General features: G+C 37.3%; 1 protein-coding gene across 1 annotated transcript; it reads left to right on the forward strand.

Annotated features, from left to right (window-relative positions):
* Positions 1 to 1,340: 1,340 nt before the first annotated feature.
* LOC133872842 (phosphatidate phosphatase PAH1) lies at positions 1,341 to 12,267 on the forward strand. Its single transcript, XM_062310461.1, has 11 exons — positions 1,341 to 1,569; positions 2,012 to 3,722; positions 3,820 to 4,409; positions 4,514 to 4,587; positions 5,549 to 5,633; positions 5,887 to 5,973; positions 6,328 to 6,400; positions 11,360 to 11,403; positions 11,517 to 11,645; positions 11,721 to 11,819; positions 11,915 to 12,267. The coding sequence occupies exons 2-11, from the start codon at positions 2,207 to 2,209 to the stop codon at positions 11,969 to 11,971; spliced, it is 2,754 nt and encodes a 917-aa protein (XP_062166445.1). The 5' UTR covers positions 1,341 to 1,569; positions 2,012 to 2,206; the 3' UTR covers positions 11,972 to 12,267.
* Positions 12,268 to 15,296: the final 3,029 nt, after the last annotated feature.

The raw sequence follows: 15,296 nt of genomic DNA on the forward strand, positions 1-15,296 counted from the left end.
GCTTTTTCTAACTGCCTACAAAAACTGTAACGACCCACCCTCAATGACATAATATTGTCCGTTTTTGGCTCACTCGAACAGACTTCTCAGGAGCTCACCCATCTTGGTATTACTATCGCAGAAACACGCTTAACTGCGGAGTTCTAATAGGTTCATGGCCATCACAGCTTTAAAATGCGTTGTGTCAAGAAGTGTGCGATTATACATATAAGCACATCCCCATTTCAAGTGATGTGGGACGTCGCAAAAACGGTTAGGAAGTTAATAACTGCCACCTTTTTCAGCCCTATTTACTTCTTATAACTTTCTTAATGTCCCTCAAACTAAAAAAAATTATAATTAACCATTCAAACTAGGGGTGAAAAAGCCGGGTAGTTAATAACCGTTTACTAACCGTTCTAAACCATTAACTGCTAATCCCCTAACTACCTACCGCTTTTTTAGGCGGTTATAAAAAATATCTAACCGCATAGGGAGGAGCGGTTAACGGTTTTAAAGGTAGACGGAGGCAATTATTAATCGCTTACCTATATATATATATATATATATATATATATATATATATATATACAAAATGACATCGTTTCATATGGTGTTTTAAAAGACCCATACACCCAACAAAAAAAAAAAAAAGATAAAAAAAAAGGTCAAATGAAGACTCGACATCTAAAAATAGACTCATATTTTAAAAGCTAATTGTCTAATACGGAGCGGTTACAATTATAAAAATAAAATCACCGCATTTTTACCCGTAATTTAAACTACTACCTCATTTCATAGTTTTTAATTAAATCAGATGAAAAAAAAGAAGTAATGATAATACCCCTGGGTCTCACCTCCATAGATTTTTTTTTTTTTTTTTTTTTCAAATTTTCTTTCATTTAAGGGCATTTTGGTATATTTCACATACTTCATTAGAAACATTTTGATATATTTTCACACATACCACCGAAAGTACAATAGGATATTTAGGTTGAGTGAAAGAGACTCAAGGCCAAGGGCACTTACAATTTTTATTTTTAGTTTGAGATATAATTTTTTATTTTTATTTTTCTGAGCATCAATAAAATTTTGTTCACTTGAAGACAAAAGTGCACTACGAGGTAACGAGGAGGTAATGGCCTGGCTCCTTCCTTTCAATCAAACCTGGAGAAATGTATCTGGGCATAGTATTTTATTATTTAACACGAAAACTAAGCCTGAATGCCAAAAAAACCCTTGTTTATATTCAACATTTACCGGTGACCTAGAGAGCAGTTTCTGTAATTTAATCCAACAACAGGACTAGTTAAGCATGTCCGTTGGAGGAGTAACTACTTAATGCTTGGCCATGGAGGTCGCACATTTTGGCGTCCTTGTTATCCAAACAATCCTTCCAAAAGTCCAAGCTTCGAAGCCGCCAAGCATTTCAACAAGGGAGGATTGAATACGGAAACACAGACATTAATTAAAGAAATTTCAAGAAGACTAGAAGCGAGCGACCTCACCAAGAAAGAGCAAGAGAGAATCATTTTTGAGCATTTGGGCTGTTAGATTGGTCTCTCTTCGCCCATCTTCAATTTCCAATCTGTAAGTGTAACCGCCTTAATGTCGTTTTAATTTTCTCTGAGAGGTTGCGTTCTCGCTCTGCTTTTTTTTTTTTTTTTTTTTCCTGTCTTGTTTGTTTCATTTTCTCGGAAAGTTGGTGTCTGTGCACTTTGGTTGCTGGGAAAGAGAAAGCTTAGGAAAAGAATCGAAAATTCGAGATTTTTTTTTTTAAAAAAAAAAAAAAAAGCAGGTCGGAGTTTATTTTTTGGTTTCTGTGCATGTATTTTCGTGGGTTTCAAATGGCTACTGGGACATGTCAAGTTTTTCTCTTCTTTTCCTTTCTTTTCTTGGCGACCAAACGGGTATTAGGGCTTTAGTTCACTTTAAACTGGTGTTGACACCGTATGTACTATTTACTTTGTTTCTTTAAAATGATCATTTGATGGCTTTTTTGTTGTTGTTGTTTGCCTTGGATGTCACGCAGTGCTATTGATGAGTGATAGTCATAATCAAGAAAAAAGAAATTCCAAGATATTTTGAAATACGTCGCAGTCTTGGTTGGAGGAAATAATTTATGTCATTTTGTGTAGATCTTTTTATTGAAAGGAAACAAAGATTAAGCTCTGTAATCTAATTGGGGCTTCCCAAAATCTTGAGGGGTTGAGAGGAGGTTGACCAGATGAATGTGGTGGGTAGGGTTGGGAGCCTAATTTCCCAAGGTGTTTACTCTGTTGCTACTCCTTTTCACCCCTTTGGTGGGGCTGTCGATGTCATTGTCGTTCAGCAGCAGGATGGGACATTTCGAAGCACGCCTTGGTACGTACGGTTTGGTAAATTTCAGGGAGTTCTGAAAGGTGCTGAGAAGATTGTCCGCATAGCTGTCAATGGCGTTGAAGCCAATTTCCACATGTATCTTGATAATTCAGGCGAAGCCTATTTTATAAAGGAGGTTGATACTGGTAAAGGAAGTGAGACAAATGGGGTTGTAAAGGATTCTGATAATTTAGAAGTTACAGTAGATGATAGTAGTATAGGTGATAATAACAAAGACAGTAGTAATGACAACATTGATGACATTCATAGACTTGAACATAGTATCTCTGATTCAGTGGTGGTTCGATTGCGAGATGAATCTGTTTCCTTGTATGCAGACAGAATTGAGAGGGTAGAATCTGATGTTGAGAGAAGGTTTTATGACTTCCAGGATGAACATTCCACTTTGGAGGATTCGGTTGAGTTGTCAGAATATGGATCTAATCGATACGAAAGTTTAGATGGTGAGGATTTTGTGGCACCCCAATGTTTGGATTCAGAAGTGATCTTGGTGAGTGTGGATGGTCATATACTGACAGCCCCCATCTCAGCATCAGAGCAGAATACGGAGAATGTGCAATTAAGCATACCCCAGTTTCATTTGGGCCCAGCTGAAGGGACAGATTTTTGTGAAGGCAATGAGGAGTTTAGTTCAGGTGACAATGTTTGGGCCGCAGATTATATTAATAAGCTGAGGGCATCTACAGCTAATGTTGCATCTGATGATGTCCGCAGCATTATTAATGATGACAATGCTGTTGGGCGCCAGCTGGAAGTTTGTGAAGGAGAAGGGGAGCATGTCTGTCAATCTCAAGAAGCTCTGAGCATTTCAGATCAGGAAGGAGAGATGCTCATGCATAGTGATTCAGAAGAAGTGTCTGCTAATAACAAGAGGGAAGAGGTGTTTAAGAGCTGTTTGGAGCTATCAGAGTTGACCAAACAGGTTGCAAATGCTGATTTAAATGATGTGAATTGCTCATTGGATGTACAAAATTCACAACAGATATCTCAACAGAGTTCTCCAGTAGCTAGTGAAGACAAAGATGAGGGCGTTGTTGAATCTAGAAAGAATGATGAGTTATCTGCTTCCTGTAGTTCCAGTTCTTTGGGTAACAGGGCATCTCCAGGCTTACAGGTTGGAGTTGAATCAGTTGAGAAAAATGCATTGAGTGCACATCATATAGTTTCTGACAGCATATCTGTTAATTCTGTCACTAATGGTTCAGAATCTAAGGGCAAAAACTTGTCTACATCAGCAGCATTCGAAGGGATAGATAATAGTCCGCAGAGAACTGTACTGGAAGATGAGTGCAGTAAAAGCGAGCTAGTGGAACCTCAAACGGAAGCTTCCAGTGAAGGGATACAAACTCACTCTAGCATAAGTAAGGGGTTCTTAGTGGCATTTGTTATAATTATGGGCTCTCCTGTTGTCAATCTTAGAGAGTATTTATTTTCTTCCATCCTTCTTACAATTTGCAGGGTTTGAGATCTCGCTCTGTCGGAATGAACTTCATCCAGGTATGGGCTTGGATGCTGCTGCTGAAGCTTTTGATGCACATCGGATATCTGTAGAGGAGTTTAAAAACTCTGCAGTATCGCATATTAGAAATGAGAATCTAATCATCAGATTTAGAGAGAGGTACTTGCTGTGGGAAAAAGCTGCTCCTCTTGTTCTTGGAATGGCTGCCTTTGGCTTAGAATTACCTGTTGAGCTCAAAGATACGATTCCTGTGGAACAGGATGGCACACCACAGCCCAGGGATGACAATTCTGGTAACCCTCCTTCATCTGGACGCAGATGGAGGCTCTGGCCTAATCCATTTAGAAGAGTCAAAACACTTGAGCATGCTAGCAGTAATGCATCGAGTGAGGACGTCTTTGTTGATTCTGAATCTGGTAACTCACAAGTGGTATCAAGTATGACATCGCATGATAGCAAGGAGTCTCCTCACAAGCAATTGATGAGGACCAATGTTCCCACTAATGAGCAGATAGCATCTTTGAATCTGAAAGATGGTCAAAATATGATAACTTTCAGTTTCCCTACCAGGGTTCTAGGAACACAACAGGTTTGTTAATCATGTAGCATTTAAAACTTGCGATATGCAGATGATAGCCAGTAGGATTGGATTTTGTATATTTTTCTTGCTAATACCACATTTACGTTGAACAGGTTGATGCTCATATTTACTTGTGGAAGTGGAATGCACGGATTGTAATTTCAGATGTTGATGGGACAATAACCAAGTTCGTATATTAAATCTTATAATTAGGCTGCTAAATATGCTTTTTACCGGAACTTCCTAAAAGTTGATGAAGATGCTGCTATTTATGATGTTCTTTTCCGGTCTACTTTCTCTATTTTGTATTAGATATGACCCCATGAGATGACGTGCCCAAATGCCTGACCATAGCTGCCATGCACATGATTTCTTTTAGACTTTTCACTTTTCAGTATATAATCAAGTCATTAAAGTTGTCATATTACCACCAAGGCTTCTATGAGGGTGTTTCCTCTTTTGTGGTCTCCTTTCATGGTTTTATTCATATAGATTTTAACTATTTTTGTTTTCGAATATTACGCTATGGTGGAATGGGTATTTTTTTCGTCACGTGCCTTGTTGTACATTATACTGACACAGGCATCCGGTACAAAGTCATTTACAATAATTTAGTTTCAATAGTATAGCCATGATGCCTTAAATTGTGATGTAGTCAAGGACACCAAGGGACTCTTTTTGCAGTGTAATCACTTTTAAGCAGGACTTAAGGTTCTTGCTGATTGGTTGTCACGTTTCTATTATAAGATGTGTTCCTTGTTTATTGTCTTTCCACATGGGGGGCAATTTTATTTGTCCTGATGCTTGCATATAAGATTTCAATGGGAATGTTCATTTTCATTTTTGCATATCATAACTAGACCTTGTGATTGAAATTGGAAATGTACACATATCTTGGTGATATGGAATAGAAATCACTAATATGGTATTAAGTAAAAGATTGTGGAACTAATGCTTAGCTGAGAGAAAAATAACTCTTTATATGGAAAGAAGAAACCGTTCCTCTATAATGGCTTCTACTTTAAAAAGTATGAGCATTCTTGTCAAATCGATTTATGATGAAACCTATAACTTTGGACGTCTTCCAATTAACAATAGGTTTTGTGATTTGTGCATTACCTTGATCCTTTGTTTTTCTTCCTTTCCAGGTCTGACGTTTTAGGCCAATTCATGCCTTTAGTTGGAAGGGATTGGACTCAATCTGGGGTTGCTAGACTTTTCTCTGCAATTAAGGTACGTCTTTGTCTATCTTCTCATCTCCTGTTTTATAGCACTATGTAAATTCGTAATTCAATTTTTTTGACGCATTTGCTTTCTTTGGAGTTTGGTTTGAATGATCATTTTTATTGAGCAGTATGGTTGTTGAGTTAATTCCTTCAACTAATGACCCTTTCTTTTTCTTTGAGTTGCACATGACGCTGCTCTGGAATTATATGGCCTTCTTTTGTATATGGATCTCTAATATTAGATCCCTGTTTTTCTACAGGAGAATGGATATCAGCTGCTGTTTCTGAGTGCACGTGCAATTGTTCAGGCATATCTAACTAGAAGTTTTTTGCTCAATGTGAAACAGGTACCAAGATAAACTGGTTTTTGGTTGACTGGGTCCCTAACTGATTGAAAATGGGAACCTATCTGTGAGATCTTATAGATCTTATAGTTTGATGAAATTAAATTAGGAGTTGACAGTATGGTGGCATCAATGTAGTTTTTGCCTTCTATCTTCATTAGAAGGTTTGCGTCCTGATCTAGCTTCTGAAAATTTGATGCACATGTCTATATGGGTCATTATGGTCGATCTTTGTATTTTCTCTATTGGTTCAGTTCTTCTCTACTCTTGCCGTACAGTACACTTGCAGTGTAGAGGCTGCAGCTACTGTGGTGGTAGAATTATATAAGCTGAATGACAACTCTTCTACACTTGCAGGATGGAAAAACTTTACCAAACGGACCTATTGTCATTTCACCCGATGGAATATTTCCCTCACTGTACCGAGAAGGTGATATTCTTCCCATCTTTGAGAATTATATAATGCCCACTAATTTGTAGAAATACTTCAAACTGCATTAATTCTGTAGTGCAGTTGCCAGCTATATTATGGAATATTCAGTAGTTGCTCTCTGCAAAATATGATTTCTGTCTGAATGTTTAGTGGTTATAGTGATTTTTCCACAGCTATCAAACATGCATAAAAAATTATCTCCACTCATTCCGCGTGCTGCGGGAGGGGGACGAGGGGATGGATATACGAAGCTCCTACACAATATAGAAACACAGAATATTTGGCTTTGAAAGCTTGCCCATCTAGTGAGCGTCTATTCAGTATATATAGAGATTACATAGAATACAAGATAACTTCTAACTTCTTGATCTAATACTATCTCTTAGAGATAAGTCTTATCTAATACAAAACTGTAATCAATAATCTAAACTAACTTAAATACAAGTAAAACTCTTTCACTCAATACAAGTAGGACTCTTATCTCTAGGAACCGGTTGTCACTAGGAGTTGTGAACTACCGGAAGTCTTATCAATACACTCACTAGAACTCTTATGTGTTAGAGAAGAGTTAGGAGTGTGTTGTGCGTTAATATCCTCCCTCAAGTTCAACGGGAGTGCACAGACGTTGAGCTTGTATGATAGATGATGAAATCTCCTTGAAACAAGTGGCTTAGTGAGAGCATCTACAATTTGATTGTCACTTGGAACAAATAGAATCTCTAGGTCTTTGGAAGCAACCAACTCTCGAACAAAATGGAAGTCAATGGCTATATGTTTGGTGCGAGCATGAAAAATAGGATTAACTGACAAATAAGTTGCACCAATGTTGTCACACCATATCTTTGGTGGAGTAGAAAGTGTAAGACCAAGTTCTTTGAGTAGAGATCGGATCCAGATCACCTCAGCAGCCGTGTTAGCAACAGATTTATATTCAGATTCTGTAGAAGACCTAGAAACAGTAGGTTGCTTACGAGAACTCTAGGAAATCAAGTTGGAGCCAAGGAAAACACAATAAGCACCGGTTGAACTTCAATCATCCGAGCATCCTGCCCAGTCAGCATCCGAGTATGCTTGAAGAGAATCTGTTGAGGTCTTTTGTAACAACAAACCATGAGTGATGGTATGTTTTAGGTATCTAAGGATCCGCTTGACAGCTTGCCAATGAAGTTTGGTTGGGCGATGCATAAATTGGCACACACGATTAACCGCAAACGCCAAATCCGGGCGTGTAAGAGATAAGTACTGAAGTGAACCTACCGTGCTTCTATATAAGGAGGGTTCTTCCATAGGATCACCTGTAAATGCGGATAAGGCTGCAGAAGACGACATGGGAGATGAGACTAGTTTTGCTTCTGTCATATTCGTTTTGGAGAGTAAATCCCGAATGTAGCACTGCTGGGAAAGTACGAGACCATCCTTCATGGGTATGACTTCAATTCCAAGGAAGTAGTGTAACTTTCCAAGGTCTTTAACAGCAAAATCAGTACTTAATAGCTGCAAGAGTTCATCAATGGCAGTTGGAATAGATGAAACAATAATAATATCATCAACGTAAATAAGTAAATATATAGTGACTGCTGCGGTGTGGTAGATAAACAGAGAAGAATCTGCTTTTGAGCCAATAAAACCAAGGTCAACCAATTTCCCACTAAGGCGAGCAAACCATGCTCGTGGTGCTTGCTTCAAGCCATAAAGAGCCTTTTTCAGTTTGCAGATGTGATGAGGATACGAAGGATGAATAAACCCCGGAGGTTGCTCCATATAGACATCCTCGGACAAGAGACCATGCAGAAATGCATTTTGTATGTCGATTTGTTTCATAGACCATCCTGAAGAATACGCATGTGATAACATAGTCCGTATGGTAGTTGGTTTGACAACAGGGCTGAATGTCTCACCAAAATCAATGCCCGCATGTTAGTGAAAGCCCTTTGCAACCAATCGGGCCTTATGACGTTCTATAGATCCATTTGCCTTCCTTTTAAGCTTAAAAATCCATTTGCAGCCAACCACATTCTTCGCAACCGATGATGGAACTAGTGTCCAAGTGTTGTTTTTGAGCAAAGCATTAAATTCAGTTTGCATGGCAATGCGCCATTCACTAACCTTGACAGCATTGGTGATACATGTAGGTTCTGTAAGGGTAGCGCACTGTCCCGTTAGTGAACTGTCGGATGGTTCTGACATTATTTTGAGATCGGGTCTGCATAGGATGTAAACAGAGAGGTTGCTGCATAGATGACACATCTGGTTCTGCAAGAGATGAAACAAAAGGAATAGGAGAGCTATAAATACTGACACTAGTAGGGGAAGAAGGTGTATTGAGAACAGGGTTGGTGGGTGGAGTTGATAGTGCTAGTGTTTGGGGAATAGATGGGGGTAATGAAACAGAAACAGGATTGGAAGAGGGAGAACTGGAGCTGGAGTAGTGTTTGAGAAGGGAAAGACATCTTCATGGAAGATGACATCCCTAGAGATAAAGATGCGGCTAATTTCAAGGTGGTAGCATTTATAGTCCTTATGACTTGTGCTGTATTCTAAGAAGACGCATGGTTTGGATCTAAGTGAGAATTTGTGAGAATTATACGCCCGAAGATTAGGAAAACACTGACATCCAAAAACCTTAAGAAACACTTATAATCCAGAGTTTGAGAGAAAAGTTTCTCAAAAGGAGAAAGGTTTTTGAGTAGGGGAGTCGGCAGTCGGTTTATGAGGTAGTAGGAAGTTAAACACGCATCATCCCAAAATTTCTTTGGGAGTGCGCTTGTTGCTAGGAGAGCCAAGGTTGTATTGATGAGGTGTCGATATTTCCTTTCCACACACCCTTGTTGTTGATGAGTGTGAGGACATGAAACACAATGGAGAATGCCAATAGACTGGAAATATTGGTGGAGGTTGCGATATTCGCTCCTCCCAATCAGTTTGGACAGATTTTATTTTGGCATTAAGAAGACGTTTGACCATGGATTAAAATTTGATAAACACTGGCATGACATCAGATTTGGCTTGAATGGGGTAGACCCAAGTAAACCGACTAAAAGCATCCACAAAAGAGACATAAAATTGATTTCCATTGATTGAAATAGATGGGGAAGGACCCCAGACATCTGAATAAATTAAGTCTAACGAATTACAAATAGAAGTTTGAGAAACTGAAAATGGCAATTGGTGACCCTTTGCTTGTGGACAGACCAGGCAGGGTACCGTTGCCTTATTGGATAAACTAGGAAGTTGAAATTTGGATAGAACAAAGTTGACTGTTCGAAGAGCTGGATGTCCCAAACGGTAGTGCCAACTATGTGGAAAAGTCCTCTCACCAACGAGTGCTTGTGATTGAGATGAAAGCACTAGCGAAGGAAAGAGGTGATAAAGGCCATCCTTAAGTGGGCCATGATGAACCGGGAGCCTGGTCTTGCAATCCTTAATAGTAAAAAAAGAAGAATGAAACTCAAAGAAAACATCATTGTCAAGTGCAAATTGACAAACAGAGAGGAGATTCTTGCATATATGAGGGACATGAAGTAGTTGTTTGGGACGGTAAAGAGGACGTTGGATGAATCAGACTTGGAGGAAGAAGTCGTGGAGGCAGACATAGTGATGAACGGAAATAAAATTTGGATACATGAGTCTATAGAGGCTCTGATACTATATAGAAACACAGAATATTTGGCTTTGAAAGCTTGCCCATCTAGTGAGTGTCTATTTAGTATATATAGAGATTACATAGAATACAAGATAACTTCTAACTTCTAGCTTCTAGCTTCTAGCTTCCTGATCTAATACTATCTCTTAGAGATAAGTCTTATCTAATATAAAATTGTAATCAATAATCTAAACTAACTTAAATACAAGTAAAACTCTTTCACTCAATACAAGTAGGACTCTTATCTCTAGGAACCGGTTGTCACTAGGAGTTGTGAACTACCGGAAGTCTTATCAATACACTCACTAGAACTTTTATGTGTTAGAGAAGAGTTAGGAGTGTGTTGTGCGTTAATACACAATGACGGACCCAAAGGGAGGCCAGGATTGGGCCAAAAAGTTTGACTTGGCCCCTATTTAACTACACACAAAAAAGGAAAAAAAAAAGTGAACAGCCTCCTTAGTTTTGCAATGCAACGCATCAAGTCAACAACCATGATTTGCCTCCGTTATTTTGCAACGCAGCAACAATGATGACTCAACTCACTCAACAACTACCTTATTTGTCTATCAACTTGTTTTTCAAGTGTTTTTATTTGTGCATACTCTTCCCGTTTCTATTGCAACTACATAACGAGCATTTTCAGTTATAAATATTATTAAAACTAGGCTTCGCAACAAAATTGAAGATGCATTTTTGACTGACTCTTTGATATTGGACATCGAAAGAGAAATTGCTGCGAAGTTTAGTACATATTCAATCATAAATGTTTTTTGGAATCTAAAAAAAGGCCAAGTTCTATTTTGATGGGTGATTGAGTTAAAAATCGAATTATATTAAGAAACAATTTTTCTCTGTCTTTTATTTTGTTTATATTTTGTTAACACGCAATGGATACTAGTTTTATTTTTTATATATTGATTAAATTTTAAATCTTAATATATTTTTCATTCATGCTTTGGGTCCCTCAATAAGAATTCTTGGTTCCTATATCAAATGAAGTAACTAATATTTTTACCATAGGCCTTCAGTTTACATCTAACCATAATTTAGTTCACCTTTGATGTGTGATGTTACATGCTCTAATGATAAAGTACTCAAGCTTATAAAAACTGCCTTGGTTTGTTGTTCGCATGTGGAAGCAACACCTCACTGATCTGTTCATCTATCATTGCATCATTGACCATTTAATAGAAAAATAGGGTTATGTATGACTTTTACCCAATAGTTTCATTTCCAGGTAGCATTGGTCCGCATTGTTTCTTACTTTGCATGCCTTGTTGACCATTTTGTTTCTCCATTTCTGATGGCAGTAATAAGAAGAGCACCTCATGAATTCAAGATTGCATGTTTAGAGGTAAATATAGAAGGTCAAACCTTATTACTGGATGTATATTAGACACTTTTACTAAGCATTGGATCCTTCTTTCTGACATTTTGATGCATATGATATAATATCATATTACGCAGGATATTAGAAAACTCTTCCCTTCTGATTACAATCCATTCTACGCGGGATTCGGAAATAGAGACACAGACGAACTCAGTTACATGAGAATTGGGATCCCTAAGGGCAAAATATTCATTATCAACCCTAAGGTATTTATCTTCAACTTATGTTTTTCACTCTTCAATAATATTTTTGTTCACTAAAAAGTTGATATAAACTGACAGGGTGAGGTAGCTACTAGTCATCGCATTGATGTGAAGTCGTACACATCTTTACACACTCTTGTCAATGACATGTTCCCTCCAACTTCATTGGTTGAGCAGGTAATTAAGATACCTCACCTTAAAGAGACATGTCTGCGTCTTATTTTGTTTTGTTTCTCTCTTCATGACAACCTCGACTATCAATATCTGTGCAGGAAGATTTTAACTCATGGAATTTTTGGAAAATGCCTGTGCCAGAGATTGAGTTATAGGACCAACAACAAGATCAGTGGCTTGGGATGTCCCACAAAATATGAATACACTCGACAGTCTTCTTGTTTGGCTGTTTGCCCTGGCTGCCAGAATTGATGCTTCTTGGTTCATTGGTGGTTTGTAGTGTGCAAGCAGCCCTTGTTGTACGGGAAGTTTTGGGTATTTGATGGGTCATAAAGATCTCTCACTGAATAAAAATTCCTGCTGACGTTTACAGCTCCCTTGTACCAGTTTCTTTCTTTTGGTTTTGTATAATTTCTCGACTCCTGACTCATTAATAGAAGGATTTGGCTTACATCCTGTAAATTTTTCAATGGAGATCTCCTGTTAAAAAATGAATGGACAGGACTTAAAAGAAAAACTTCCATCCTTTCTGATTTCTCTCATTAGATGAGCAGGTGGTTATGTAGAATCTTTCATGCTTGCAACTAGTGATTTCATGGGAGCCATTGCTGCATCTTGATGGTCCTCGCATAAACACTGCTTTCATATAGGATTTAGAAATTGTTAACTGATCATTCAGCTCATCATCACTGTAAGTGATGTAGGACAACATTTACCCATATTTTCGGTGTTTTTTGAATTAAGAAAAATAACAAAGAACATATTGGGAAATCACTGTTTGAGGAGATTTTTTATCGGCTTCAGACAATAGAAATACTTAAGGAAAGGATTTGTCACCATCCTTGCTTATTTTCAGCCATATTTGGTTGACAAAAGAAATCAATTTGTTGATTTTTATTTTATATGAGAAATGATTGTTGAATAACTCTTGTTTAATTTTGTTTACGTGGCAGTTTATTTATTTTTTCAAAAAACGATGAAACCACTATGGGGAAAAAAGTCTTGAAAAAAGAATGAAATAAAAATAAAAATAAACTTTCATGTAGGTAAAGTTGGACAAAAGTTGTGTCAAAAGACAAAAGTTGTAGAGAAATGCTAGACATCTCAATACTTTCTTTTCTTTTCTTTTTTTCTAGAATTTGGTTTCAACCTATGAGATTGTGACACATCTTCTCAAAATGATAGATTTCATGGAATTATAACACATGGTTGGAACTAAATTTTAGAAAAAAAGTATTTGAATGTCTAGCATTCCTCAAAGTTGTATAACAATCATTTCTCATTTTAGATTTGGAGGCTTTCTTTGCTATAAAGTATTTCTATAATTATTGTATTTTTTTTTCTTCTTATTTTGTTTTATTTTCATTCTTAGCAGAATTTTATTACCTTTCGTTTGTAAGTTTGGATCGGTTGTATTGGAATAATTAGAGTTTTTTTTCATCAATAATATATAGTTTTCTCTATCAACGTGTGTTGATTTTTGTGCACTTAGAATTTGGTTTTTCTTTCAAGTTTATCGCTTTCACTACGTCAATAACTTTTAAAAGCTGAAGATTTGACAACTCTAGAAACTACATAAAGCATGCGGTGGTGGGGTGTCTAACCTATTGAAGTCACTTGACCTTTACTCATTCCCAAAAGACACCTCAAAGAAAGAGGTTTGCTCAAGGCTTATAAAGCCCACAACTCAGGCATACCTTGGCAATGTGGGACTCTTAACACGCCCCCTCACGTGTAATATCTTTTGGCCAAACACGTGTTCAACATTGGAAGGGAAGGCCCAACATTGTCCAAGGGCTTGTGGCTCTGATACCATATTGAAGTTCTCTTGAGTCTTACTCATTCCCAAAAGGCACCTCAAAGAAAGATGTTTGCTTAAGGCTTATAAAGCCTACAACCCAGACATACTTTGGCAATGTGAGACTCTTAATATAACCATGGCTCTCTTAGCAATTTTAAAACGTGATGTTTGAAAAAATAGTGATTTCAATTTTCAAAACACAGCTAATAAAAACATGATTTTTAAAAGTAAAGTTAAGCATTTGGTAAAATTTGCTGGTTAAAAAAAAGTCTTAAACTGTCTTTAAAATTGTGCGCTTTTGAAGACGCTCCCTTGCCACTGTGTTTTTAAAGTTGCACTCATTTACCTATTATATATAAACGTGAATTTTTCTACGTTTTCAAACTGTCATTGTCACGCCCCCAACGGTTCCCTACATACAACAAGTCGAAGGTGTGACCATCCTCTAGTGACTAGTGAGCATGTGCACAGCAAAAAATTGTCTCAAAGAATGCAGCAGAAAATATAAAACTTTACATGAAACAGAAACAAGGCACGAAAATTCTTCAAATGAAAATTTTCCATTAATGTTACGTGAAACCATAGAGTTGTACAAATGCTCAATATTTAGATTCAATACAAATCACAACTTTCTAATGCAATTTCTTCATACAACAACTAGTAAGGCTGTACTTGCAAATGTAATTATTGATAACAATAGCATTCGTATCTGTATTATGCGGTTACTAATCGTTATTCATACGGTTATTGCGGTTATTGAATGCGCTCGTTAACCAATATTCGCATATTAGGTAATGAACATTTTGAGCTTATTTTATTCTTTTTAGACTTTTATTAAAGCTTAATTTAAACGATTTTAAAATATTTTTTCGCCATTTTTTGGGCTGGAACCTTGAGGAAATGAGGCCCTATCTCATACCATCGCCCCATGTATCTCTTTCAGTCCACGCCCTTCACTACTTCCATCTCTTTGTTTGCCATGGCGGCCCATGGGTTGCGTCACAGTGCAATAAGGGAGAGAAAGAGTCTTTGAGGAGGTTGTTGTTTCCGGATTTGATTTAGGTGCTGTAAAAAAAATTACAGTAATTTTTTTAATGGTTAAGATTTACTTCATTCTCTCTCTCTTTTTTATAAAATAATTAAAACTAGATCTTAACTATTAAAAAAATTACAGCATAGGTGCTGTAGGTTTTTTTACAGCACCTAAGCCTATTCTGTTGTTTCCTTGGGTTTGAGGGTTCTTGAGAGCATTCCCAACAAACTATTTATTTTGAAACTTTCATCAAATATTATAGAAACTCGTCAATATTCCACCAGTATCAAGCTCTCTATCCTTTCCTTAAATTAGCTTCGGTCAGAAACTCTCTCCAAATTTGATGTCAGTCTTTTTTCTGCCATTCAGTTTTATATCATTTTTTTTGTCCTCTTCAACAGAGATACCTCATAGCCACTTCCAGCTCCACCACTTCTAGCTCTGCCGCTTGTTTCGGTACTACTCTCTCTCTCTCTCTATCTCTCTCTCTCTTTGTGCTATAGAATAGAGAATACATATACCATTAATGGTCTTGTATCGCTGATTTGCACTTGAGCTACACTAAGTGAAGGCTTTTTTCTTTTTTGAAGGGAAAATTTCAATTTTTTTTTGACAAAGATTTGATTTTTTTTTTCTTCACATGGGT

The sequence above is a fragment of the Alnus glutinosa genome, chromosome 7, assembly GCF_958979055.1.
Source record: "Alnus glutinosa chromosome 7, dhAlnGlut1.1, whole genome shotgun sequence".
Lineage (NCBI taxonomy): Eukaryota > Viridiplantae > Streptophyta > Magnoliopsida > Fagales > Betulaceae > Alnus > Alnus glutinosa.